We start from the raw sequence: 25,254 nt of genomic DNA on the forward strand, positions 1-25,254 counted from the left end.
TTTACAAGCCAATCGGACGGTAACTTTAGGCTGTAGAGCGTTCCCCGTCCTTTGACCTTGACCTTGACCTTGAAGGTCATGACCTAGTGACCTGGAAATCGCTGTCAACCTGGAATCGGGGTCGAAGAATCGATTGAGACCATTTACAAGCCAATCGGACGGTAACTTTAGGCTGTAGAGCGTTCCCCGTCCTTTGACCTTGACCTTGACCTTGAAGGTCATGACCTAGTGGCCTGGAAATCGCTGTCAACCTGGAATCGAGGTCAAGGAATTGATTGAGACCATTTACAAGCCAATCGGACGGTAACTTTAGGCTGTAGAGCGTTCCCCGTCCTTTGACCTTGACCTTGACCTTGAAGGTCATGACCTAGTAACCTGGAAATCGCTGTCAACCTGCAATAAGGAACGAGGAATCGAATGAGGGTCTTTTCATCAAAATCGGTTCACTGGTTCTTGAGTTATTGCGTTCCCCGTCCGAATATCGAATTTTTAGTTTGATATTCGCGAACCTTGACCTTGACCTTGAAGGTCATGAGCTAGTGACCTGAAAATGGCTGTCAACCTGGAATCGGGGTCGAGGAATCGATTGAGACCATTTACAAGCCAATCGGACGGTAACTTTAGGCTGTAGAGCGTTCCCCGTCCTTTGACCTTGACCTTGACTTTGAAGGTCATGACCTAGTGACCTGAAAATGGCTGTCAACTTGGAATCGAGGTCGAGAAATCGATTGAGACCATTTACAAGCCAATCGGACGGTAACTTTAGGCTGTAGAGCGTTCCCCGTCCTTTGACCTTGACCTTGACCACCTTGAAGGTCATGACCTAGTGACCTAGAAATCGCTGTCAACCTGGAATCGGGGTCGGGGAATCGATTGAGACCATTTACAAGCCAATCGGACGGTAACTTTAGGCTGTAGAGCGTTCCCCGTCCTTTGACCTTGACCTTGACCTTGAAGGTCATGACCTAGTGACCTAGAAATCGCTGTCAACCTGGAATCGGGGTCAAGGAATCGATTGAGACCATTTGCAAGCCAATCGGACGGTAACTTTAGGCTGTAGAGCGTTCCCCGTCCTTTGACCTTGACCTTGACCTTGAAGGTCATGACCTAGTGACCTAGAAATCGCTGTCAACCTGGAATCGGGGTCGGGGAATCGATTGAGACCATTTACAAGCCAATCGGACGGTAACTTTAGGCTGTAGAGCGTTCCCCGTCCTTTGACCTTGACCTTGACCTTGAAGGTCATGACCTAGTGACCTGAAAATCGCTGTCAACCTGGAATCGGGGTCAAGGAATCGATTGAGACCATTTACAAGCCAATCGGACGGTAACTTTAGGCTGTAGAGCGTTCCCCGTCCTTTGACCTTGACCTTGACCTTGAAGGTCATGACCTAGTGACCTGGAAATCGCTGTCAACCTGGAATCGGGGTCGAAGAATCGATTGAGACCATTTACAAGCCAATCGGACGGTAACTTTAGGCTGTAGAGCGTTCCCCGTCCTTTGACCTTGACCTTGACCTTGAAGGTCATGACCTAGTGACCTGAAAATCGCTGTCAACCTGGAATCGGGGTCAAGGAATCGATTGAGACCATTTACAAGCCAATCGGACGGTAACTTTAGGCTGTAGAGCGTTCCCCGTCCTTTGACCTTGACCTTGACCTTGAAGGTCATGACCTAGTGACCTGGAAATCGCTGTCAACCTGGAATTGGGGTCAAGGAATCGATTGAGACCATTTACAAGCCAATCGGACGTTAACTTTAGGCTGTAGAGCGTTCCCCGTCCTTTGACCTTGACCTTGACCTTGAAGGTCATGACCTAGTGACCTGAAAATCGCTGTGAACCTGCAATAAGGAACGAGGAATCGAATGAGGTTCTTTTCATCAAAATCGGTTCACTGGTTCTTGAGTTATTGCGTTCCCCGTCCGAATATCGAATTCTTAGTTTGATATTCGCGAATATCAATCTGCTGCTCAATTGATGGACGTGTTTTTCCTGTGCCCTGTTTCACGGCACGACGCTATATTGCGCTACGCTACGTTACGGTATTGGTGCGGCGTTTGAGACGAATTGGCCCCAACAAACTCGGACGCTCCAGCGTTGCGAGCGTCCGAATCTGCTGAAGTTGCCATGGGAACTCAATACACCGATATGCGCAGCGCGCTGTAGCGTGGTGCCTTGAAACGGGACCTTGCATTTTCTATTGCTATAGAAAATAACTAATGTATGGAATTGGCAGAACTCGTCACAATTCAATGTCATATTTTTACATATACAAAAATATACCTAGAACCTACCTGGTAATTCATCCAGGACGTGGTGTTGCACCGTGCACGGCCGCTGCTAGCACGCTGCCAGTGGCACGTGGCAAATTCGTTTCCATGGAGTCGAGACACCAACAAACTCGAACGCTTCAATATTGAGCGACTTGACCATTACCTGTGACGTCAGCTCGCGAAATACGCTAGTACGAGTCGGCCCCCGCCGAAGTTAGTTGGTAGCACTGCTGCTCCACGGCGTACATTTCCTACCAGCCCATAGGGTTTACATGTTAAATGGCCTGTTTTCGGCGAGCGATATCTCGGTCAACCTTTGAAGGAATCAATGGTTCTTAGTCTCAAATGATAGATCGATGAATTTTCTTTCGACAATTCCTCTACCATTTTTCACGAAACCCAGCCGATCTTCTACGGCGTACAGGGTAAAGATTTCTCTGCACGCCAGCACCCGCGATCCGCCTCTCCGATCGTCGGTTCGCGGTCCTCGGTAGCGCAGTCGGTAGCGTATCGGGCTACAGATCCGAGGGTCGTGAGTTCGAATCCTGGGAGCGCCGCGTGATTTTGGCTAGAATTAAATGATGTAGATTCTTGAATGTTTGCATAATCAATTATTAATAGCTAATTGAATGTATCTGCCCACTAATCGGCCCTTAAAACCTGTTATTTAAGAAATTTAAGAAATGATTGTCACGTGCGCGTCACGACTGCCAACCATAAGCGCTACCATATTCTAGATTAAACTAACTTTTTGCTAGTCCCGACCACATATAGTAGGTTTTCTAGTAGTTATACTAGAAATTCCTACCAAAGTTCGTCCTACCCTTCACTCAATATACCCTGAGTACGAGTAGCGTGGTAGCAGCGTCCGTGAAACGCCGCCGAGATCAAGCGCCCAAATAAAGTGGGCGCTTTCCCCGTCGTTTGTGTACCCAATGTTCTATAATATATACTCTGGCCATTGCGGAGTGATTGGGATAGATAGGAGAGATGTAAAAGTGTTCGCGAGACGTGAAAATGCGGATGGAGGTAGGCTGAAGACGTTTCAGCAAGTCTTTCCAGTGACAGAGAGAACACAACAGTGGCGACGAGATTTCCGAACTTTCGTGGTTTTCATCATGGAAGGAGTGTTCAGCATGGCCCCTGCGCCTTTTCTTCCGTCGGCGGGAGAGCCAGCGATTCCGTGGGCGAGCTGGCTGCCCATGTTCCAGAATTTCTTGACGGCTGTAGGGGGCGAGACTTTCTCCCCAGCCCGTCAGCAAGCCACGCTCCTCACCTGCCTGGGGACGGAAGGTCAGCGAGTGTACCAGAACCTTCCCCCGGCCGTGAAAGGTGACAACGAAGACGACCTTCAGTTCGCCATCCGCCGACTGGGCGCGTTCTTCGAGCCCAAACGAAACGTGGTCAGCGAGAGGTATAGGTTCCGGAGCAGGGGCCAATTGTCTGGCGAGACCACAGCCCAGTGGGCCTCGGCCCTGAGACAGCTCGCTACTACTTGCGAGTACCGGGACCCCACAGACGAGCTCGTACGGGACCAGGTGGTGGAGCGCACAGCCTCCACACGACTCCGTCGAAGGCTGCTCATGGAGCCAGACCTGACGCTGGAGAAGTGCCTCGCCATCGCTGAGTCGTTTGAGAGTGCTGCACGGGAAGCCCAAGCACTGGAGGCAGCTACCTCCTCCAGCCAATGGAGCACGCCGAGTTCCAGTGACCAGGTAGTACGTCAGCGCCGGAGAGCAGCTGCACCTCCCAGGTGGCCCGCAGCTCCAGGGAGAGCCTGCACTGGGCCCAAGCTTACCAAATGCCGTGAATAGGATTTGGCAGCACTAGCCGGAGTTACCGGCAAGCGTATTTGGAATGTATTATTTTTATTTACGCTAATCTCGCCGAATGTGTCTAATGGTGTGAATTATTATTAATGTTGCCTGTATCATTAACTTACCAGTGATATTGGTCTTGCTATTTGCGAGGGACAGGCTGTCACATAATACATGAAAGCCGATAACTGAATATCTGACCAGCTGGTGATACTTCTGAATTTGCACCATTAGTTATAATTTCTCTTTTCGCTGCACGCCGTCTCACCGTCTCAGCTGGGCTCGCGTCTGTCTGACCCCCCCCCCCCCCCCTCCTGCAGTCACGGGTATACTGACCCCCCTCCCGCAGTCACGGGTATACTGACTCCCACCTGACCCCCTCCTGCAGTCACGGGTATACTGACTCCCCCCTCCCGCAGTCACGGGTATACTAACTCCCCCTCCTGCAGTCACGGGTATACTGACTCCCACCTGACCCCCTCTCGCCAGTCACGGGTATACTGACTCCCCCCTCCCGCAGTCACGGGTATACTGACTCCCACCTCCCGCAGTCACGGGTATACTGACTCCCCCCTCCCGCAGTCACGGGTATACTGACTCCCCCTCCCGCAGTCACGGGTAGGTATACTGACTCCCCCCTCCCGCAGTCACGGGTATAATGACTCCCACCTGACCCCCTCGCTTCGGCAGAGCGGACGATCTCTCGAAGCTGGGTGTGCTGACTTCCATCAAAACTAGCGAACATTGTGCCAAAAATAGGCGATGTGCTAGAAACAGTTGATGAATGCCGGGAGTGTCAACTGCGATACTCTTCCCTCAAAGACGTACCCCAGTTACCTATCACCAAAGTCGCATAAGGCACCGGTCCACGTCATGCTTCCATCACCTATTGCTATTCATTTGTATTGCTTATTAATGCACAATGCAACAAGTTCGAATAGACTTCGTATTCGTATCGTGTTATGGACTGGGTAATTGGGTATATTATGGTGTGCACCATTGGGAAGGGTTTATAGACTATACTCATTTAATAAAGCATGGATTGATCAAACCATGTGGGCCCGCGACATTGATGGAGAATCCGCAAGTTTGAGACTAAGCGGCTCCCTAAAAGTTATCATTTGTTTTGTGATGTATGGTTGCCAACCTACTGGTCTTCCCACAGGATCCTCCATAAATGGACGTCTCCCAGTCCTGCGTGGAACCTGTTCCCGGCTAGGGTACGCGATCTCCCCGGCTGTTCCCGGTCCCGAACGGCCTACCCGCTGCGCCCGCGGACTTTGTGGACTATCCGGAGACGCTGTGATCCTGGTCGTTCATCTCCTCATGTCGATCCATATCCGTAACGTCTTGTTTTCTAGTCAAATCGTGTACAGAACTTTAGACATTCGTAACAATAAATAGTTGGGAGGCCAGTTTCACCAACAGAAAAATAGCCGCCTGCCGGAATTGTCTGCCTAAAGGCCACTTCACATACGAAGCGTAAATGGCAAAACCCTATCCGCTTACGTGCCCATCGCGTTTCCGCTCCGTGTGTGAAATGTCTTCAGGCAAAACTTTCCAGCAGGCGTCTATTTTTCTGTTGGTAAGACTGGCCTCTGCAGACGTTAAAAATTATTGCGTTCCCCGTTGCTGCCGTATGCAAGATTCTTTCGATGCGTACCTACAATCGAAAAAATTGCAAATGTCAATCAGCATTTTTTGCACGCGTTATGCATCACACGACATGACGTGAATGCTTCATCAATGCTGCCATACGTACTGTGTTGCGTTTGATCTTTATGCCCAATAAATGTGCAGCTCCTACGCTACCAGCAGCAATGACATATTTTGGTCTCTGTTATTTTCTATACGAGCGAAAGAGTAGACCGAAATGACGTGAGCAGCGTGCGGGTACCTATCGCTATGAATCGGTGTCCTGCCTACTAGCGTGTTACTGACCGTCACGTGACCTTGGCACGACACTCGCCATAATGCATGGTACGGGCATCATTTCACACGTTGGCACGCTTATAATCACAAAAAGGTCCAAAAACGGTACGTTCACCCGAACTCCTCCCCCTCCCCCAGAACCCGGACAACCCCTGACTTCACCCGAACTCCTGACTTCACCCGAACTCCTGACTTCACCCGAACTCCTCCCTCTCCCCCAGAACCCGGACAACCTGTCGGAGCTGGGCTCCCCCTCCGGCTCGTCTTCCGGCTCAGACTCCGACTCCGACTCCGAAGAGGAGGAGGTGGACGCGTCGACTCGCCGATCCGGGGCCAGCGAGTCGAGCGAGTACTCGGACTGGGTGGCAGAGTCGGGAGTCAGCCTGAACCCGCCGCAGCGGCAGCCCAAACGGGTCAGTAACGAGTCAATAACACAGCCCACACGGGTTTGTAACGGCAACCCATACGGGTCGATAGCTATGGGCTAATAGGTCAGTACCGGCAGCCCGAACGGGTCAGTCGCTCTCTGACGGGACCACAGGCACCGGGAGTCCAGTATCAGTGGCTGGGTTGGGACTTTTGTTTGATCAGCAGCTACACCTGTGAATGCTGAGCCCTCAGCTCTCCACATGACGCGGCTTGCAATGTTTGCTTCGCGTAGACTTGCGTGCATATAGAGAGCTTTGTGGCACGCACCACCATGTCTGACCGCTGCGGCGGGTGAACTGTGTCTGACCGCTGTCTGACTGTCTCCCCTGTTCTCCGCCGCACAGCTCACAGCTCGTCAACGGGCGCTGCGGCGCCGGATGCGCAGCGGCGCGTCCGAGCCGGACCCTGAGCCGCGTCCCGGCCCCTCGGGCACCCAGTCCCGACCCCGGCGGGCCTCCCCGCCGCCGCCGGCCCCCGCCGAGGAGGAGGAGGCTGTGGGGTCGCCGGAGTCGACCGCCCGCGCCGGCACCAGCTCCGAGCGCCAGCGGCCGTCCCGGGCCGCCAGAAAACGGGTCAGTCACGTCTGACTATGTCAGCCCTGCGTGCTACAGCTGATTCTCTCGTTTTCTGGTAGACTATGATCAAACTCCTCCACTTATTTTCAATTGCTAGTGTGTCAAAAGGTGTTTTCAATAAGAATAACGATGATATATTGACTATATCTGACAACGGAATGACCAACAAACGTAAATTCCTCTGCTGAACTGGTGACATATCTGCGTCTGACTGCTGCCATCCCCTCTCATACGGCTGCTTTCTCCTCTTTCACTGCTGCCGTCCCCCCTCAGACGGTCGCCGGTGGTAGCGGTGAGTCGGCGGCCTCCGACCCTGCCCCGGCGGCGGCCACCTCCAGCGCCCAGCAGCAGCTGGTCGACACGCTGGCTCCGTCCGCCTGGCTGTCCGAGGTGCTGCCCAGGAAGACGCCCTACTTCCCTCAGATGGGGGACGAGGTGAGACACGCTTCTGCCTTGTAGGTACATGTCGCTGGACTGTTGGAGTGCTCTCGAACACCTAATATACTTTTCAAATCGAGTGCCTGGTAATTGTAACTTGCAGTTAAACGTCATTATGTTGTTAGTAAGCATAAACGCGCTTGCATGGCATCGACACCTCCATTCCGTCATTATCTGTCTGCCTCTGTCACCGGCTATTGGCCGTTCTGCCAGACTGTTGTTTCTGCTCTAACTGATCGTCCCCTGTGCTTGTTGCAGCTTATCTACTTCCGTCAAGGCCACCAGCTGTACGTGGAGGCGGTCAAACGGCGAAAGATTTACGACATCCGGCCACAGAACCTGCCCTGGGTCAAACAGGTCCTTCGGGTGAGTGAGGAGGGCCATCAAAACGCCGAACCTTTCCTGTGAGTGCGGAACACAGATTCTTCCCTGGGTCAAACAGTGCGGGTGAGTAGAAAAAAGTCTTAGAGAAGTTCGTACTCTGTGTCAGGATCGCAGAATATTCTGCCCTGGGTCAAATGAATACTGCAGGGAATGAGGCTCGAGCCTACCTGTTGTGGCTGTCGCCGACAGAAGCAAGGCTGCAACGTACAGTCATTTCAGTTAAGTCGTCAGAGTTTTTATACAACGCTCAGAGCTCACGAAATGGTGCAGCGTTTCTGAAATTCTTTGCTCTGCCGTCCAAACCAAAACAAGCGTAACTCACTTTTTGGCCATTTTGAGATAATGGTATCGTTCGACGGAGAATCGAATACGGAATCTATATACCAATTTATAGACTTTAATGCTGAATATATTTCAAGTTATTTTAAATTTTATTTTTATGAAGAAGCGTATCTTCTCAAGTGAGCTAACTTTACAAAAGAAGAAAAGCGTAACTCATAATAATGGACGATAAAAAGCGTAACTCAGGAGTTACGCTTTTCTTGCATGGAATTATGGAAAATGTTGTTGAGTTACGGTTTTATGAAAACATATTTAATCAATGCCCTTTGTCCCAACTTGCCATTCATAGCAATGGCAAGGAGCCACACCGCTCTCGTGTGGGCACCAGTGCGGAGCAGCGCCATGGTATGGGACGTGGGGTATTCCATATCATGGTATGAGGTATCCCGATGTTAGCTTCCTCTCGGCAACCGGGAAGATCCGCAGAGCCGCCCATTAGACTGTTCGCACTTCGCCAACCGGGGAGGAGGGAGGGTGGCAGCCAACCCACCGTTGGCATTGGGTATAGCCGGTCCCGTGGCCGGCTCAGGACTCATGAACGCACGCGCGGCCGCCCACTCGCCGCCGGTAACGGCTGGGGATTGCGGCGAGCCCACCACCCGACGGTTTCATCCGGTCGACCAGGCCTGGAGGGAGCGGGCTCTCGTCACTCTGGCAGAGGCTCGGTGGATTGCCACAAAGTCCACTGGGTGTTTGGGTTGAGGGCGCTGGCTTCCTCGGCGATGCTGTCGACTGTCTCGCTGCCATTAGGATCTCAGAGCGATGGCACCCACTGAAGATGGACATGCCAGCCCCTGCTGTCAGGCCTGGTCGATTGGGCCCTCGTCGTGCGACAAGTCCTCCAGCAGGTAGATCGGTGCTTCCTAGACAGCGAGCATCCGACACGGAAGTCGGAACACAGCCGACCCGTTGGGATTCATATTTTGTTGTTGTTTTTGTCGTTTATTCCATCGGCTCAGATCAGCGCCCGGGAAACGTTTTGTTCTGGTGTTAGCTGTTATACCCGGCGGCCAAGGCAGCCACGCCCCGTCGGCCCGCCTGTCCGGTGAAGGTACTGGGCTGCTACGTTGCAGTGTTTCGCCCGAAGCTGGTGGACGTCCACCGTTACCTCCCTGTTGTCCGCCCTGGCAGGCGCTGGTAGTGAGCCGGCGTTGTAGATGGAGCTATACCCGCCTGCCGACCAGTCCGCTCGCCATTCTCCGCGGGTGGCCCTGGCGGCAGTCCTTGCCGCTAAGCCACTGTCCACGGTCTGCAGCGCCGCGTAGAAGTCGGTCCAGATGAGGCAGAAGCGCTGGTCTTGGGCCTTGGTCATGGTTATGATCGACCCTGCTGATGTCATCAAGCGCCGTCTTGAGAGCTCGGCCCTGGTCATGGAGCAGAGGGAGCCCGCCGCAACCCTTACCGTCATTCCTTCTCCTCTGTCCGAAAGGAAGATCAGAGAAGATCCTCCACCTTCGCGGATTCCGTCCCCCCTCCCCCACCGAGCCATCTCCCTATACGAGACACATGTAACGTAGTCCGCTCCTCGGATGTTGCGGAGTCGTTCCTCTGTGGACGCTCACAGGTTCGCCGAGGACTCACTACGGAGGCAGCCGGGGTCGTGTGTGTGTGTGGGGGGGGGGGGGGGAGATCGTCCAGTCGATGGTGTTCTCCGCGCGGGACTACCAGGGCGCAGAGAGGCGGCTAGCGCGGGCTCGATGCGTGGTAAATGCGTCATCGCGGGGCCATGCAGGTTGGGAGTAGCCAGCATCTCTCGGCCGACATCGCGGCAGCCACGAGTGACGCTGAGTCGCTGGCCTGTTGCTGTGGCACTGAGGCCAACTCCCTGAGCGGCATATCTTCTGGGACAGCCAGGGCACTGCTTGCATTGAGGTAGTATTTCGTGATCTTCCCATCCGGCCACACGAGGTCTCGGCGCCTCTTCGTTCCACGTCCATGTGCGGAAGTGCTGCCAGGTGTTAGAAGGCTGTGTCCATTCTCCTTCCTTCGCTGGCCGCCGGTATAGGTGGGGCTCCGATGTTCAGTAATGGTGATTGGTGGCGACAGCTTCCATGGCGGGTCTCTCAGGCAGAGGAGCGGCTCGGAAGATGTATGTACTCCGAGCTCGACACGCTGTCCCACAGTTCCTCGGCCGTGCTCCTCCATCCAGGCCGCAGGGATGGAGGAGCACGGTCTCCGCTACACCTCTCCGCTGTCGCTCGCAGCGTCTGGAAGGGGAAGGACTTTGGCTGAGGCCCTATTTACCACTTTGACCAGCAGGCGCGCAGCTATACCAAACGCTCAGCTACTGAGGCTCGTCGTGCTTCCACCATCACGACGTGGGCCGGGATGTACCGGGACAGCCAGTTGCCACCCTGGCGGCGGCGCCGAGACCTCGTGTGGCCGGCTGGGAGGACCACGAAATACTACCTCAATGCAAGCAGTGCCCTGGCTGTCCCAGAAGATATGCCGCTCAGGGAGTTGGCCTCAGTGCCACAGCAACAGGCCAGCGACTCAGCGTCCTTCTCCAGAAGCGGTGATGCTTTTATCTCACTCGCCAAAGGCATCGTACCCGGTGACGTCCGCCTGTGACAGCTGCGTTTCAGTAAACGCGCTGCCCGCATCAGTTGTCCAAATGAGTGTCCGTAAAAGAAACTGTTGTGGATAGCTTCGGAGGTTTTGATAGGATGATTGAAGAAAACAGACGAAAACTGAATATCCTTGAGGATGACGACTTCTTCCATTTCGATGATAGGGGAGCGAAACAAAACTGGGGTTGCCAGCTAAGATTCCATATTCTGATGACGGACTTCAGGGTTATCCAAGTACCGGGGGGGGGGGGATAAAAGCAATCTTCGCTCGACGTCTTTGTGGATACGTCGAAGAAGTCCTTTTTGTAACGAAGTCGTGCGAAGAAACGACTTTGTGCCTCCTGATGAAGGCTACCTTTGACAAGACGCCCCAAAGAACAACCCTTATGAGATGAAACAAACTTAGGCTTACTTGATTATCGCCGCTCTACGTCCTATAATTAGCGACTACATGAGTTACTTCGGAGAAGCCATCAAAGGCCAAAGCAGTCGGTGAAACTGGGCATCAGGAATCTGACCAGGTAGATATGTAGGCTAAGACCACTGCGAGCTGCGATCGCCGGCCGCTTGTTCGGTAAATCTAGTGCCAAGCTTGTAGCGATAGCCTCAGGAGACAGAAGCCTCAGGTGGCGTCTGGTTTGAACTTGATTATTGTATTGGTAACCGAATATCCTCGTCGGATTTCTCATTGACAATGTTTTGATGGGCCTGATGGCTGCTTTCGCTGTTATTTCGGACGTGCGAGGTCCATAAAATATTATGGTATAAAGCATTCACCTTGTACAAAATAAGCGCATAATGGAAAAAAGCTCCCTTTTTCAGATAAGAAAAGCGTAACTTGTGAGTTACGCTCTTTTTTAAAGCATCGCCTGGCGCAGTAATGAGTTACGCTTTTTTACCATGGCGCTGTTTGGAGTTACGCTTTTCATCCTTTTGGCGGTACAAGCGGTTCGCCCAAAAAGTGAAAGGAAAAAAACCTTTTGCCAATTTACATTTAACTTAAACCATTGTTGGAACATCACTGCATACCACAAATATCTCTGTTTCTCAACGAGTTCAATGATGCATGCAATTCCCATATTGGAATGATACATTAGCGACAATGTCTCCAAACAGTAAATCGGCTCTCCTGAAAAATCGTAAAAAGTGAGTTACGCTTCTTTTACTTTGCACGGCAGCTGTGCTCGTTTGCTGCTTTTAAGCTATCAGTTTCAGCATTTAACAACGATGTGACGAGTTGTCCCAGTGTCGTGGTCGGTTCGGTAACCTCTGCTCGCTGTGCGCTGACCCGCGCGCTCTCCCTCCATCCAGGACCGTGAGCTGGTGCGGATAATCGGCATCAAGTACGAGCTGCGGCCGCCGTGCCTGTGCTGTCTGAAGCTGGGCCGCCTGGACCCGGAGACGGGCGCCGTGAGCGGCGGCAGCTTCACCATCAAGTATCACGACATGCCGGACGTGGTCGACTTCCTGGTACTACGGCCGACGTATGAGACGGCCATGAGCCGCGATTGGCAGCCCGGTGAGAGTGCTGGGGAATGATGGAGGGAGGAGAGATGGCTATGAGCCGCGACTAGCCCAGTGGGAGGGGTGGGGAGAAGCAGGGAAGGTGGCTGATGAGACGGGCGGGCTGGGAAGGAGGCTATGGCGGGGTATGTTGTGTTTATATTTCTCTCACTTTCTTGCTGCTGGGTGTGGAAGTGAATCCCTGTACGTTGATTTGTCTCCCCACCCCTGACACCGTCCCTCCGTTCGGCCGGCCAGACGACCGGTTCCGTTCAACGATCGACGACGCGTGGTGGACGGGCCGGGTGCTGGAGCGGCGGCCGCTGGACCCGGAGTCGCCCGAGTCGCCGTTCCTCTGCTACCGCGTGGCCTGGGACACGGGCGAGTCGGAGCCGCTCAGTCCCTGGGACATGGAGCCGCTGGAGGCCGGCTGGCCGTCCGACGACGAGGCCAGCCAGACGTCCGTGCCGCTGACGGACGAGGAGCTGCGCGGCGCCCTGCCCGGCTGGCGACAGCGGCCCGAGGACTGGGCCAACGACAGCCCCGAGGCCCAGATGGACCGCATCCGGCGCTGTCTGGAGATTGTGATGCAGCTGGCGATCGCCGAGCCTTTCCTGGCGCCGGTGGACCTCAACCGGTACCCGACGTACGCCCAGATCGTGGAGTACCCCATCGACTTATCGACCATCAAGGTGCGTCCGAATGGTCAGCGGAGGAGGGATGCCCTGGCTCATGGCTCAGATTCCTAGCATAGCTCAGTACAAATTAATCTTAGAATATGGCCGATGAACTACGTAGTTTAGAATGCTCACCGTTGATTTGTTCTGAATCCGCCACGCCATGGTTACAACTTTCTCTTGATCGTATTAGTTTTAACTTTACTATAACTTTCTTATAGTTAACACGCGCACCGACGGGGGGGGCGGATATCCGCCCCCCCCCTGAGGTTTTTCGCGAATAGCGGGAAAACCGCGGCGCGTAGCGCCGCGAAATTTATTACGACTATTCCCTCATCAATTTTACACATGGTGTGCAAGTTTGAACCTCCTAACTTTAAAGGTCAGGTCACCAGGTCACTTTGAGTGACATGCACCATGGTTTGGTTTGGAAAATTGTTTGAAAAATAGTGTTGAGTTGCATTATCTGTTACCTACAAGTTGTGATATAAATCATAGCCACAGACAGATCATAGCATGATGTTGGAGCGGCAATACAATTATTGCCTTCTTACTTCCACTGCTGCTGTTGAAATACAAACAATAACTCATTTGTTAAGAGAAAGGCATGGTTGGGGTTGAAATTTCCAATAGCTGGTACCTAACATTTCCACTGTGGCTAGATTAGTTATGTCTATTGATTAATGTTAACCAAAGCTATTACCATCAATAACCACCTAAAATAGCCAGAAAGTTCACACCTAAACCAAATTATGAACACTGAAAAGTATAGGCACCAACAGCTCGGACAAAACATAGCCTAACCAAACCAAGCCTAAACTAACAGAACCTAACCTAAACTTACCCAAAATACACCTACAACATACATCTACAACCAAAACCTACTCGTGTCATTATTGAAAATAGACTAAATTAACTAATAACAGGAAAATCAGCATTTTATTAGCTTTTTGATGTTTGCAAATGACAAACAATGATATTTCACATGGAAAAGCACCTATACTATACATTTTTACTAATGTTTGAACAGATACTATCACTATGGAAATCTTCACCATGGTTGGTGGTTCAGTGCACCATCCAAGCCGAGGTCATTCATCCACCTTTTTGATCAGCTAGATATATAGTTCAAGTTGCTGTCTTATTCATAGGTAATAAGAATGATCTACAGTAAGTGACATATTTATGAATATTCCTGCAGTCAATTCATTCTCAAAATTAGCTACCTAGCACATGGTTTGACAAGACTGCATGTCTGATATCATCATATCCGAGTCATTGGGTAAGAAGGTATCCAGGTACAAGCAGAAATGGGGACAGTTTTTTGAAAAGATGCTAATCAGGACAGACTCATCAAATAAATGCAGAAACATTGTTTTAGATGGGCACACGTTGAAAATATAAGCAAATGGGCTAAAATTTCATCGTATCAGTATGGACCTATGGTCATTATTCACAAGTTATGGGCAACAATCAGCACCATCTTCTCTGATCAGAGAGGATAGTGCTCGAGTTGAAGGTGAAAAACTTCTTCACAATGTAAAATTAAAATAATTCTGAAAATAAAAATACCTACCAGGTTTCAGAGACCTACCCAGCGACGCATTATCATTACGTTGCTTCTATATATCCTGATCATTACCCTCTCTGAAAACGGAAGACACGCGACGCGTTGTTTGCGCCGTAGTTTGTCACGCTGGCGCCAGCAAATGCGGCTACTAAATAATTGCGTTGCATTAAACCGAACCCGGCCCCCGACACCGTAAGAGGTGCAATTTCCCTCGAGACATTACCCAGCGTGCATGGCATCAAATCGGAAGAAACTTGCACCACACAGTTCAAAAATGATCGAGGCTGTCACATATGTATAGTATTTGCCATATCTTTCATCAAATCATGAGATAGCTTGCGTCCATGTTGCAGCCTGGACACCAGTCCGAGGATGAAATTTTTGTTCATTTTCGAAAGGCAATATTTTTATATCAACAGCAATCTAAGAGTTTGTATGTATCTTATAACGAATTCCAGTGTCTTATCTTCTAAAAAATGCATTACAGTCATAAAAATATTGACTAGACTCCCTACAAGCATTCTCGACTGGTGACTAAAAATCGAAGAATTTTTCATCCTCGGACACTCTGTAAGAAAACAGCTATAATTTCCCTAATATTCAATATTTTTCGATTATATCTTCAGCAAACATGGAGAACGATCCATTTAACATGCTAATCCAAACAGCAGATGATTTGGAAACTTCATGAAGGCGTGAGAGATCCCCGCGGTTACCTGGAAAATTTCATCCTCAGCCTGGCCTTTTTAATGCTTTTTCATCCTAATTTCATCATTCAGTTGTAGAACTAGTTTAATGCAATTCTTCAGGGAATGTTTATACAAAAGCAATAAATTAATTTAATTTTAATTTTTAGACATTATTTGATTGATAATATTGTATTATCGAGTGTATTTATCTGCACTTACCTACACCTTTTTATTGTTCTGTTTCTTTTTTTAATCGAGGCAATCACGAAGCGCATGGTACATACACTGTGCTGAGATATTTCCATGTGTCATTACTATCATTGCTGATTGGAAAGGAAGGTGCGTATAATTTATCATGTATATTTTTTGTGGTTTTCATGATAGGTGCAGTTTTTAACCTTCTAACATTATTTTGGGACATTTTAACCGATTTGAATAAGGATTTGGTGCATTTGTGTTGAAAGATGAAAATTATGAGCCAGGATGAAAAATTAGCAGATTTCATTAACTGTGATTTTCCAGGCTAAAACCGGAAAAATTTTACACTGTCGAGGTCACGTGACCTGAGGTCAACCTTTGACCTTGACCTTTCGAGGTCAACATATATATCATTCGATGCGGATTGACGAGAGGATCACGGTGATGCCCTTAGTTTGTTCCTATCTTGACTAATTCGAAAGTTATTCGAGAAAAACTCTCTCCATATCTAGCGCCGCCATTTTGACTTTTTCGACCCCTGTGACGTCATCTTTGACCTGACCTGAAAATGACCTTAGTAAAAATTGTAGACCTTGACCATGCGTATCCGATGCCGTTTACCGCTTGTCGCTATCTTGCTCCGTTCTCGAGATCTCAGGGGGGGGGGGGGCGGTCATCCGCAGATCAAGTTGGCGCAGACCCCCGTCGGTGCGCGGGTTAAGTGTTTTAATTTTGCTCTGGAACTGTGAAATTTCACGGTCCGCTACCATTAATTACAGTTCTCCGTAAAATCACCCTCCTGCGGTATTTTTCTCCGCCGTCATTTACTTCCGATCTCCTGTCTTGCAGGCTCGTCTGGAGAACGGTTTCTACCGTCGCATCACGGCCGTCCAGTTCGACGTGCGCTACCTGGCCTCCAACACGGAGAAGTTCAACCAGCCGCACTCGACCATCGTCCGCTCGGCGCGTATCATCACGGACGTGTGTCTGGAGATGATCGGCGACAGCACGTGCCACGACCCGGCGCCGCTGTACCGGCGACACGCGGCCGCCTATAACAGCGGCGGGGGACGCGAGAGGGACCGGCGCGGCGGCGGCCAGCGCGCCGGGCCGGCCGGAGCGGGCACCGGCGGCGGCCGGCGCGGGTCGCAGCGCTCGCCGCGCGTCACCAGACAGGTATGTACGGGGGAACGAGGCGGCGGCCCGTGGGTCGGTGGAATTCAATAGTTTTGGTCTGAGTATTATCTGTCAACTGGTTTGACCACTGGTTGAATTGGGGTTCACTAAGTAACGTTTATTGGACGTTTAGGCGCTTATGAACTGTGACGCAACTGCTTTAGCCATAAGGTTAAACGTTAATGCATAACTTTTTATTCACTGTTCCTGTGTTTTGAGCCAATTTGAGCGTAGCCCGGCTACTTGTGCCAGTCATCAGTCCGGTCCGCTAACCCTCTCCCCTCGTTGCCGCCTCCCTCTCCCTATTTCGGGCCGTCCCATGAATGACCGTCTGTCCCTCAGATCGCGCGGCGCCGGTTCGCCGACAAGACGTGGCAGGAGCTGTGTGCAGAGCTGCTCGACAACCTGGTGCGGCACGAGGACTCTGGACACTTCCGCGAGCCGGTCAACCTGGACGACTACCCCGACTATCTGAACGTCAGTACCTAATCCCCCGCATATCAGTGGGCCAGTCCATTGACCCCTGTCCCCTGCTGGTCGCATGACGGTGTACTTATGGTATACATGGGGCTTAGCTCCTGTAGCGTCGGTGATGGGTGGCGGATGAGTTTGATATGTTGTGTGGCGCTGGTAATTCTTGGCAGCAGTGTTATGGCACCTCTAGTATAACGTCGCGATGGGGATGAGAATGAAGTACATTTGTCAGCGTTGCTCGATCAACGCCTTACTGATAACAGTTCACGTAGAGTTGAAGCCCTCCACTGACGCCTACCACTGGGCCGCGGTTGTCACGGACGTGATCCGACCCTGACCGCTTCCGTTCACCCCCCGGCAGCTGGTGGAGAGTCCAATGGACCTGAGCTCCGTCAGAGAGGAACTCGAGGCCGGCTCCTACGTCTCGCCGCAGGAGTTCGCCGACGACATCAGACTCATCTTCCACAACTCCAAGACATACAACACCAACAAACGATCCACGGTAGGGGGCGGAGCGGCGCTCCGTCTTATAATAATTTCATCCAGTACATCTAAAAGAGGCCTTTGTCAACAGTCTCGTACTCTGTGAAGATTTATTTACAATTGTACCGTATGTTGTTAAGTAAAGATTTCATGTCCTTTAAACCAAAGGTTCGCCGAGCTTTTTGTCCATAACATAATTATTTTTGGCCAACCGGAGCATCCTCACCACCGCTCAACCTCAATGCCGTTTCAATCTCAATTCTGCCTCCCGTGTGACGTGTCTTCTTCACTCCTTACCGCTCCTCCACAGATTTTTGCCATGACGCTGCGACTGTCGTGCTACTTCGAGGAGCAGATGCGGCCGATCCTCACCTACTTTGTGACCGGCCAGCGGCCGACCCGCTCCAGCCGGCGGCGGAACAGCGACTCGGACCCGCAGCCCTCCTCCAGTCGACAGCCCGGTGGGTGGACGCCGAGGGTCGGACTGACTTGGACTGGACAATAGTCAGCGGACGGAGACGGAGGGGAATCGGGGAGGGGTTGTGTCTCTCCTATCTGACTCAGGTTTAGGGGCAGGTGAATCATATGGGTTTGAGTCATTGTTAAGTGTTTCACAGTGCTGGGTTCTTGACGACCTGATTTTGTCGTTTTCGCCTCAGGTCCCTCGCGAAGCCGTCCCCCGGAGCAGAGCGGCCGGCCGGTGAACGGGTTCGCCCACTCCTCCGAGGAGGAATCTGAAGAGGAGGAGGAGCTCCCTCCGCGGCTGGCCCGCAGTCGGCCGTTCCGTCCGCCGGCGCAGCCCGCCTCTGGCCGGCTGCGGGGCCGCGTGCCCGTCTCGTACGCAGAGGACAGCGACTCGTCTGTGACGCGGCTGGCCCGCCGGGGTCGACTGGCGGCGCCGCTGGGGCCGCCGCCGCCGCGGCTGCACCCGGTCCGCACGGGCCCGGCGCAGCGGCGTGCCATGGCGGCGGCAGCGGCGGCGGCGGCGGCCGAGCAGGAGGAACCGGACGACGGCGCGGGAGGAGAGGGCGCGGAGGACGGCGGCAGCTCCAGCGGCTCCAGCTCCTCCAGCTCCAGCTCCAGCAGCCAGGAGGACGCGGAGGAGGAGGAGGAGGCGGTCGATGAGGATGAGGACGAGGAGAGTGAGACCGAGTCGCCGCGCCTGCGGCCGAGCCGGACCACCAAATACGACCACGACAGCGACTGGGAAGTGCGCGAGAGAAGGGACAGCCCGCCGGCGCGTCAGCCGCGCCGCACCGGACGCGCCCGGCCGCAGACCGCCCGCGCCTGGCGCCAGATCTCTGGCGACGATGATGACGACGACGACGATGATTTCCAGCCGTCGCCGCCGAAATCACGCACTCGCAGTCGCACGGCGTCCAAAAAGGCTCCCAAGCGGCGGCGGGCGGCAGACGACGATGACGATGACGAAGACTCTGACGCGGTGGGCCCGTCTCGACCGTCTGCCAAGCGGCGGCGCGCGCCAGCCGTCAGCGAGGAGTCAGAAGAGGAGGAACCACCGCCCCCTCCGCCGCCCCCGCCGCCGCCGTCTGCCAAGCGGAAGCATGCGCCGGCCGTCAGCGAGGAATCAGAAGAAGAGGAGGCCGCGCCGCCGCCGTCACGAACCAAACGGCTGCGGCTGCCAGAGAGTGACGACGAGTCGGACGAGCCCACCCCACCGCCGCCCAAGGCGCGCGACCCGCGCCGGCGGCGGCGACACTCGTCTCATGAGGAGAGTGAAGGGGAGGCGCCGGCGCCGGCGGCCAGCCGCGCGGGACGGCGCGTCCCCCGCCGGCCGGCCCGGCTCCTCGCCTCGGACGACGACGAGACGGGCGGCGCGCACGGGCACACGAACGGCACCGCCGGCGGCCGGCAGAAGTCGAGCCGCTCGGCGGCGGCGCGCGCTCATGCCCTGCTCGCGCTCTCCGACGAGGACGAGGATTCGGACGAGGCGCGCAGCGCGCGGCTGGCGCGCCGTCTGGCGCACGCCGACGCCGGCTGGGGCGGCCGCCCGCCGGAGCCGCGCCGGCGCTCGTTCGTCTCGGCCGAGGACGAGGCGGCCGATGGCGCGCCCCGTATCAGCGTCAGCAGTCGCGGCCGGGTGCGCAAACTGAACCCGCATGCGTTCGTGACGGACTGACAGGCGGCCGCCGGCGATCCGCGGCGACGCACCCGCTCAACACGGCCGGGTGCGACCGGTGGGTCCGGCGCCGGCGGCCGCTGACATCGCAGATACACTCTAACTGACGCTCATTTCGGCGGTGACCGTGCCACCGACCGGTGCGGCCACCCGCCAGACACGCCGCCGCAGCATGGATCAATGACGGGTGATTCCGCGAGTCTCTTGTTTTCCATTTTTGTCATTTTCTTTGCTCAATTGTTGAAATAAACTTGTGAATAAATGTCTTTATAATATAAAGCTTTTTCCGTAAGGGTTACCGATCGCAAAGTGAGTCCAGTCATTCAAGTGGTCGAATTTGGTTTGCATGTAGTTTGTGCGCCTAGATTTACCCCACAGGGAGCTAGCTAGACGCAGGTGAAAGTGAAACAGTTGTCTACTGTTACTGGTAAATGTATTGTCCGCTGGCTAACACCAATGCGTCGCCGTTAGTTCTCTACGCCGTGTTAAAAACAACCACTGACACTGGCGGCCACGGTTGGGCCGGCCGGCCGGTTATCCAGGCCGACCTCCGACCCCGCCGGTCATCCACGCTGACCTCTGACCCCTCACCCCGCCCTCCGGCGGGCTCCGCGCGGAGCCTGGCGGAGGGCCCGGTCAGCGCACAAATCACACGCACATATCACACGCAGCTGCGAGCGGGCCTAAAAACATCGCCCGGGGAGGCGGCACGCAGCCAATCGGCACAGTATAGTACAGTCACGGGTCACGCGGCCGGCATTCAGTGCGGCCGCGGGTCGCACGATCGGCATTCAGCGCAGCTGCGCGTCACAGGCCGGCATTCAGCGCAAACATAGGTCACATGGCCGGCATTCAGCGCAAACACAGGCCACACGACCGGCTTTCAGTACAGCTACGACTGGTTCCATCGGGGTTCAATGCAGCCGTGAGTCACGCGGCCATTATTCAGTATCGTCACGGGTCACAGGCCGGTACTCAGTACAGTCGCGAGTCACACGGCCGGCAATCATTGCAGTTGCGGGTCACAGGCCGGCACTCGGTACAGTCGTGAGTCACCAGGCCGGCATTCAGTGAACTCACGGACCAGCGGCGGGCATTCAGAGCGCACGGAGCAGCGGTCGCCGCGGCGGCGCCGTGTCCAAAGCAGAGGCAGTGTAGAGGCTGACGGTTGGGTGGTGTTAGCACGAGACGGGGGGGGGGGGGGTAACGGGGGACGGGACGGAGAAAGACCGGGGAGACTCCGCACCACAGACACCAGCTAGAAACACACGCGAGCGACACACACGCATCAACACACCGAGTAAATGCGACTCAACACCGCACGTCACGGAGAAGCAGCGCGCGCCTCCTCTCGCCCGGCCCGGCCGCCGGAGGCCGCCGGGCGCCGGTCCGCAGCCTGACTAGCACACTAGCTCATCCAACGTCCGAGCGCCGTCACGGAGCCGCGGCGAGTTAGCACGTTCACACAAGCTTTTAGTTGTTTAAACCTGCGCACCGCCTCACCCTCGCTCGGCACCAGCACACACATAGTCACGTGACCGCACTGGGGCGCTCATCACGGGTCACGAGTCACTGAGTCCACCGCCGTCCGGCGGCCCGACAGTCCGCTGTAGATACCTCGCCACCGACGGCGGCACCGGTTACATGACGGAACAGGCGGCCCCACAGCAGAGAGGCAGACAGATGGGGATCACGGCGCCGCCCTCGGCGTGCGTCTCCTTGGAGCCCGCCTTGGCCTTGTACTTGCCCTTCGCCTTGTAGCCGGAGGCGTACTTTCCGCCGCCGCGCGACTCGTACGACTGGAACTGACGGAGGGGGAGGGCGGGAGGGCGTCTTCATTTCATAATACGAACGAAAGATGGCGTGAATACGAACCCACCTTTTACCCACTACATAAAGCAACAATTTTTGTTCAAATAAGGAAGATCGATTCTTAGTAAGTCACCGTTCCGTGCTTCTATCCTCAGGATACTGAAATCCTTCTCCTCCACGCCGCAACCCCCCTCCGGGCTGGACAGGCAACTTTATCTCATGCGGGCTGCTCCCTTGGAGCGACACCGCTGCTCCTGAGGGAGCGCATCCCGTAGCCGGGTGCAGTGAGTACCTTGGGGCTGGGTGGCCTGTCCTCTGGACGGGCTCAGCCCCGGTGACTCACTAGGGTGCCTGCCCAGACCAATGTCTTCCCCTATATCCTATCATCCTCCCGGCTCTGAAATGGTCCCATTGGACCGAAAGGGCCTAACCCAACAAAACAAAACAAAACAAATCTTAGTAAGTGAATTGGCTTGATAAGCTACCGCCTATGAAAGCCATCAATAGACAACTTTCCGTCCATCCCACACAGCTCCCTCACTTTATTTCTGTATCACCCCGCTAAGTCCGCTTCCCACGTTGTGTCCTCCACTCACCATCATTTCGCTCTCGGGTTTGGGTTTGAACTCGGTGGAGCCGGGCGGGTAGTAGATGGGCGGCCCGGACACCGGCTTGGAGGCCGCCTGCGGCACCACGGCGCCCGACTTGGCGTCCAGCGTCACCTGCGTCTGCGTGTCCAGCAGTGGCTCCGTCTCGTGCACCGTGAAGTGGGTGGTGGTGGTCGACGAGCGGCCGTTGTTGAGCTCGCGCCGCACCGGGCCGCGCGGGTAGGTCCCATCCTGCCGGCCGGCGAGGGAAGAGTTAGTGAGGCGGCACTGTATCGGCGCCACGGCGCATCGGTGCAAATAAGAAATGCAGTGTTCTTTGCCGAGCCTAATGCAGTAGGTGCTGATGACAGATCAATCTAATGTCGACGACCATGCCTAGTTGCCTACTACCCCTCGCTTCTTGATTTTTACTTTACCACGCGCATTGATCCATACACATAAGCACACGCCCACCTAAAAAGACCCAATCGCGCCCAGTTAGCCTACTGAGCTGTGAAACAGATACACAGATCCGATACGACCCCCACCGCACTCAGTCAGCCTGCTCACCTGCGGAGTGTCGGGGATCTGGGCCATCAGCTCGTCCACGCGCCGCGGCGTGTCGATATCGTCCACGGGTCTGCGCGGCGAGCCGGGGAACGGCACGCGTGGCCCGTCGTCACGCTGCGGCCGTCGAGCCGACGGAGACGGACTGCGCGCCGGGAACGGCGAGCCGCGCGTCTGGGTGCGCTCGATAGTGGTGGTCGTGGTGCGTGTGTGGTGGCCCTGCGGCCCGGGGCCGTCGTCCACTGGGAACTTGGGGTACTGCTGGTCGTACGGCGAGGCCGGCCGGGCGGGGATCTCGCGCCCGTCCGGCCCGATCGTGTAGTGTTTGGTGGTGGTGGAGGTCGAGTGGAGGACATTCGGTCCGTTCGGTCCGTTGGGTCCGCCGGGGCCGCCGGGGCCGGACGGGCCGCTCGGAGAGCTCGGCCCGGACGGGTGCCGCTGCGGCGCCGTGTTGTGCGTGTGCTTCTCGAACACGTACGAGTTGCTGACGGTGGTGTCGGGCCCGGGCGCCGGGGAGCGCGGCGCCGGCGGGCTGGTCTCGCGGTACTGGTGCGAGCTGGTGCTGGTGTTGGTGCTGGTGACCACCTCGCGGCGCGGCAGGGTGCCGGAGCCGGGCGGCGGCGCCACGCCCGGCGGCAGCACCGGCTGCCCGTCCGGACCCAGCGTGCCGTAGTTGTAGATGTGGTAGTTGATGGTCGTGTTGGAGCCGGCGGGGACGGGCGGCGCCGGCACGCCCGGCGGCAGGGTGCTCTGGTCAGAGCTGTACACATACGTGGTGGTCTTGTCGGTGGTATCGGGCGGCGGCGCCCGGTCCAGAGTGCTGGTGGCACTCGTGTACTCCCTCCTGTCCACGGTAGAGCGCGCGCTCTCCGGCGGCGGCAGGGTGCGTGTCGGAGCCGGCGCCGGGGCCACCGCCGGCTGCGGGCTCACGTCGCGCCGGTTCGAGCTGCGGTACTCGTACTTGGTGACGCGCGTGGTGCCGGCCACCGGCGGCTCGCTGAGCTCGGGCACCAGGCCGCGGTCCAGGCCGTCCAGCGGGTTCGGTGACGGCGAGTGGCGCGGCCCGGTCAGGCCCAGGGTGGTCAGCTGGTCACCGGGCGTCGGCTGGCGCTCCCCACCCGGCCCCGAGCTGGTATACCGGCTGGTCTGGGTCGTCTTCTGAATGTTGGTGTGACGGTAGGGCGTGCTGGTGCCCGCCGGACCGTCGAAACTGGCGGAAACAACGGGATGAAAAGGTAACACAGAGCATGAGACAGGGACGTGCTAAAGGTACGATAAAAAATGACACATTCGGGCTTGGATGAATTGATACAGATATATCACATATTCGTGCTAATATTTAGTGAGATAACAGGTATATTATATAAAAAGTTTCGTTATAAAGGAAGTACATAGCAATGTTATTTTCCTTCGCTCGTTCATGGCCCCAAAAAGGTGCTTTACTGAACGGAACAGCTAAAACAAAGCATAATTTGTAGCATTTTCTATAACAACCAAAATCAGCTCGATAAAACAAACACATCGCTAAGAAGGTATTCCAATTTTCAATGCTACACAAACGATCACGGTGCCCAGCTGGAAGCGCCGGGCTACGGCTACCACCTGCCGCCGGTGGTAGACACCTGCCGTGTGTGTATTTACATCCCGGGGAGGGGCGGTACCGCGCCGATAGCAAGCGGTGGAATTCAGCAGTAGGTGGCTAACACCGGGCGCGAAACCCACGGTCTGATCAAACATCCGGCGGGGAGGGGAGGGGTGAGTTGGCTGGGTGCACTCAGTGAGTTGGCTGGGTGAACTCAGTAAGTCGGCTGCAGCGAGCCCCCAGGCCATCTGCCGGCCGACTCACCGACTGGCTGGCTGGTACCGGGTTCTCCCACGATCAACAAAGGAGCGACACGGACCCGCTCAATGGGACCGGGCCTAGCACCGTCCGGCAACCTTTGACAACGCCCAGGCCACCCTCTCAGATACGAGGCTTGTACAATACGGTCGGTCTAACGCCAGCCACAGACCTGATGACGCCGCCAGCCGCGGGCGACAGGGGCATAACGAAGACAAGTGATGAGTGCACAACAGACTGCACTAGCCATGAACCGGACTGGACGCCGCCCCGAGGAAGGCCATCAATGAGCCAGTACCTCAGTCTGAGTCTGCAAATTAGCGGCCGACAGAACAGCCCACGGCGGAACGGTGCATCAAATCACCGCGAGATTGTTCTGCCGGAGTGACGTGCAGTAGTTTTGGTTGGCTGCGCTTTATGGCATTAATCTGCAGTTTCTACGAAACTCAACAGTCAGGGCTGTTGTTCCGCCTCAGAAGTGTCGGGCAGCTACGATAGTTTCCGAGGGAGCCATGTCGATAAGCGACTACACAACCACGCAACACCTAAAGGGAAGCGTTGATCGGTTGAACAGTTCATAGCTATCAGAGTAGACGGTAGCGGAGAGTGCGCTGAGCAATACTCACGTATTCGTGGAGTCAACACCATCTGAAACAGAAGGAAACAACAGTTTGTCAGTGTAAGGAAACATAACGATGTTACAGACACAACACAACGCGACCCACGCTCAAACATGAAAAATAACACACACATAAAACGTTCATCCCGTCAGATGC

General features: G+C 54.9%; 2 protein-coding genes across 3 annotated transcripts in view; one reads left to right on the forward strand and one right to left on the reverse strand.

Moving 5' to 3' along the window:
• The window catches only part of LOC122381630 (bromodomain and WD repeat-containing protein 3-like), a 34,825-nt gene extending 14,880 nt beyond the window's left edge, over window positions 1-19,945 (forward strand). The window contains exons 19-30 of the mRNA XM_043366028.1: window positions 3,608-3,990; window positions 6,246-6,437; window positions 6,798-7,025; window positions 7,302-7,463; window positions 7,725-7,832; window positions 12,074-12,281; window positions 12,524-12,957; window positions 16,249-16,575; window positions 16,918-17,052; window positions 17,411-17,551; window positions 17,843-17,993; window positions 18,192-19,945. Coding sequence (XP_043221963.1) covers window positions 3,608-3,990; window positions 6,246-6,437; window positions 6,798-7,025; window positions 7,302-7,463; window positions 7,725-7,832; window positions 12,074-12,281; window positions 12,524-12,957; window positions 16,249-16,575; window positions 16,918-17,052; window positions 17,411-17,551; window positions 17,843-17,993; window positions 18,192-19,672 — 3,950 coding nt within the window. The 3' untranslated portion in view covers window positions 19,673-19,945. The remainder of the gene's footprint in view (window positions 1-3,607; window positions 3,991-6,245; window positions 6,438-6,797; window positions 7,026-7,301; window positions 7,464-7,724; window positions 7,833-12,073; window positions 12,282-12,523; window positions 12,958-16,248; window positions 16,576-16,917; window positions 17,053-17,410; window positions 17,552-17,842; window positions 17,994-18,191) is intronic.
• A 138-nt stretch (window positions 19,946-20,083) lies between these two features.
• Window positions 20,084-25,254, reverse strand: part of LOC122381622 (mucin-5AC-like) — a 42,089-nt gene continuing 36,918 nt past the window's right edge. For both annotated transcript variants that reach the window (XM_043366019.1, XM_043366018.1), the window contains exons 7-10: window positions 25,105-25,126; window positions 22,642-23,848; window positions 22,081-22,323; window positions 20,084-21,477 (exon numbers count right to left, since the gene is read on the reverse strand). In XM_043366019.1, coding sequence (XP_043221954.1) covers window positions 21,313-21,477; window positions 22,081-22,323; window positions 22,642-23,848; window positions 25,105-25,126 — 1,637 coding nt within the window. In that variant the 3' untranslated portion in view covers window positions 20,084-21,312. The remainder of the gene's footprint in view (window positions 21,478-22,080; window positions 22,324-22,641; window positions 23,849-25,104; window positions 25,127-25,254) is intronic.

The sequence above is a fragment of the Amphibalanus amphitrite genome, unplaced genomic scaffold (assembly GCF_019059575.1).
Source record: "Amphibalanus amphitrite isolate SeventyFive unplaced genomic scaffold, NRLGWU_Aamphi_draft 000123F_arrow, whole genome shotgun sequence".
NCBI classification, from domain to species: Eukaryota; Metazoa; Arthropoda; class Thecostraca; order Balanomorpha; family Balanidae; genus Amphibalanus; species Amphibalanus amphitrite.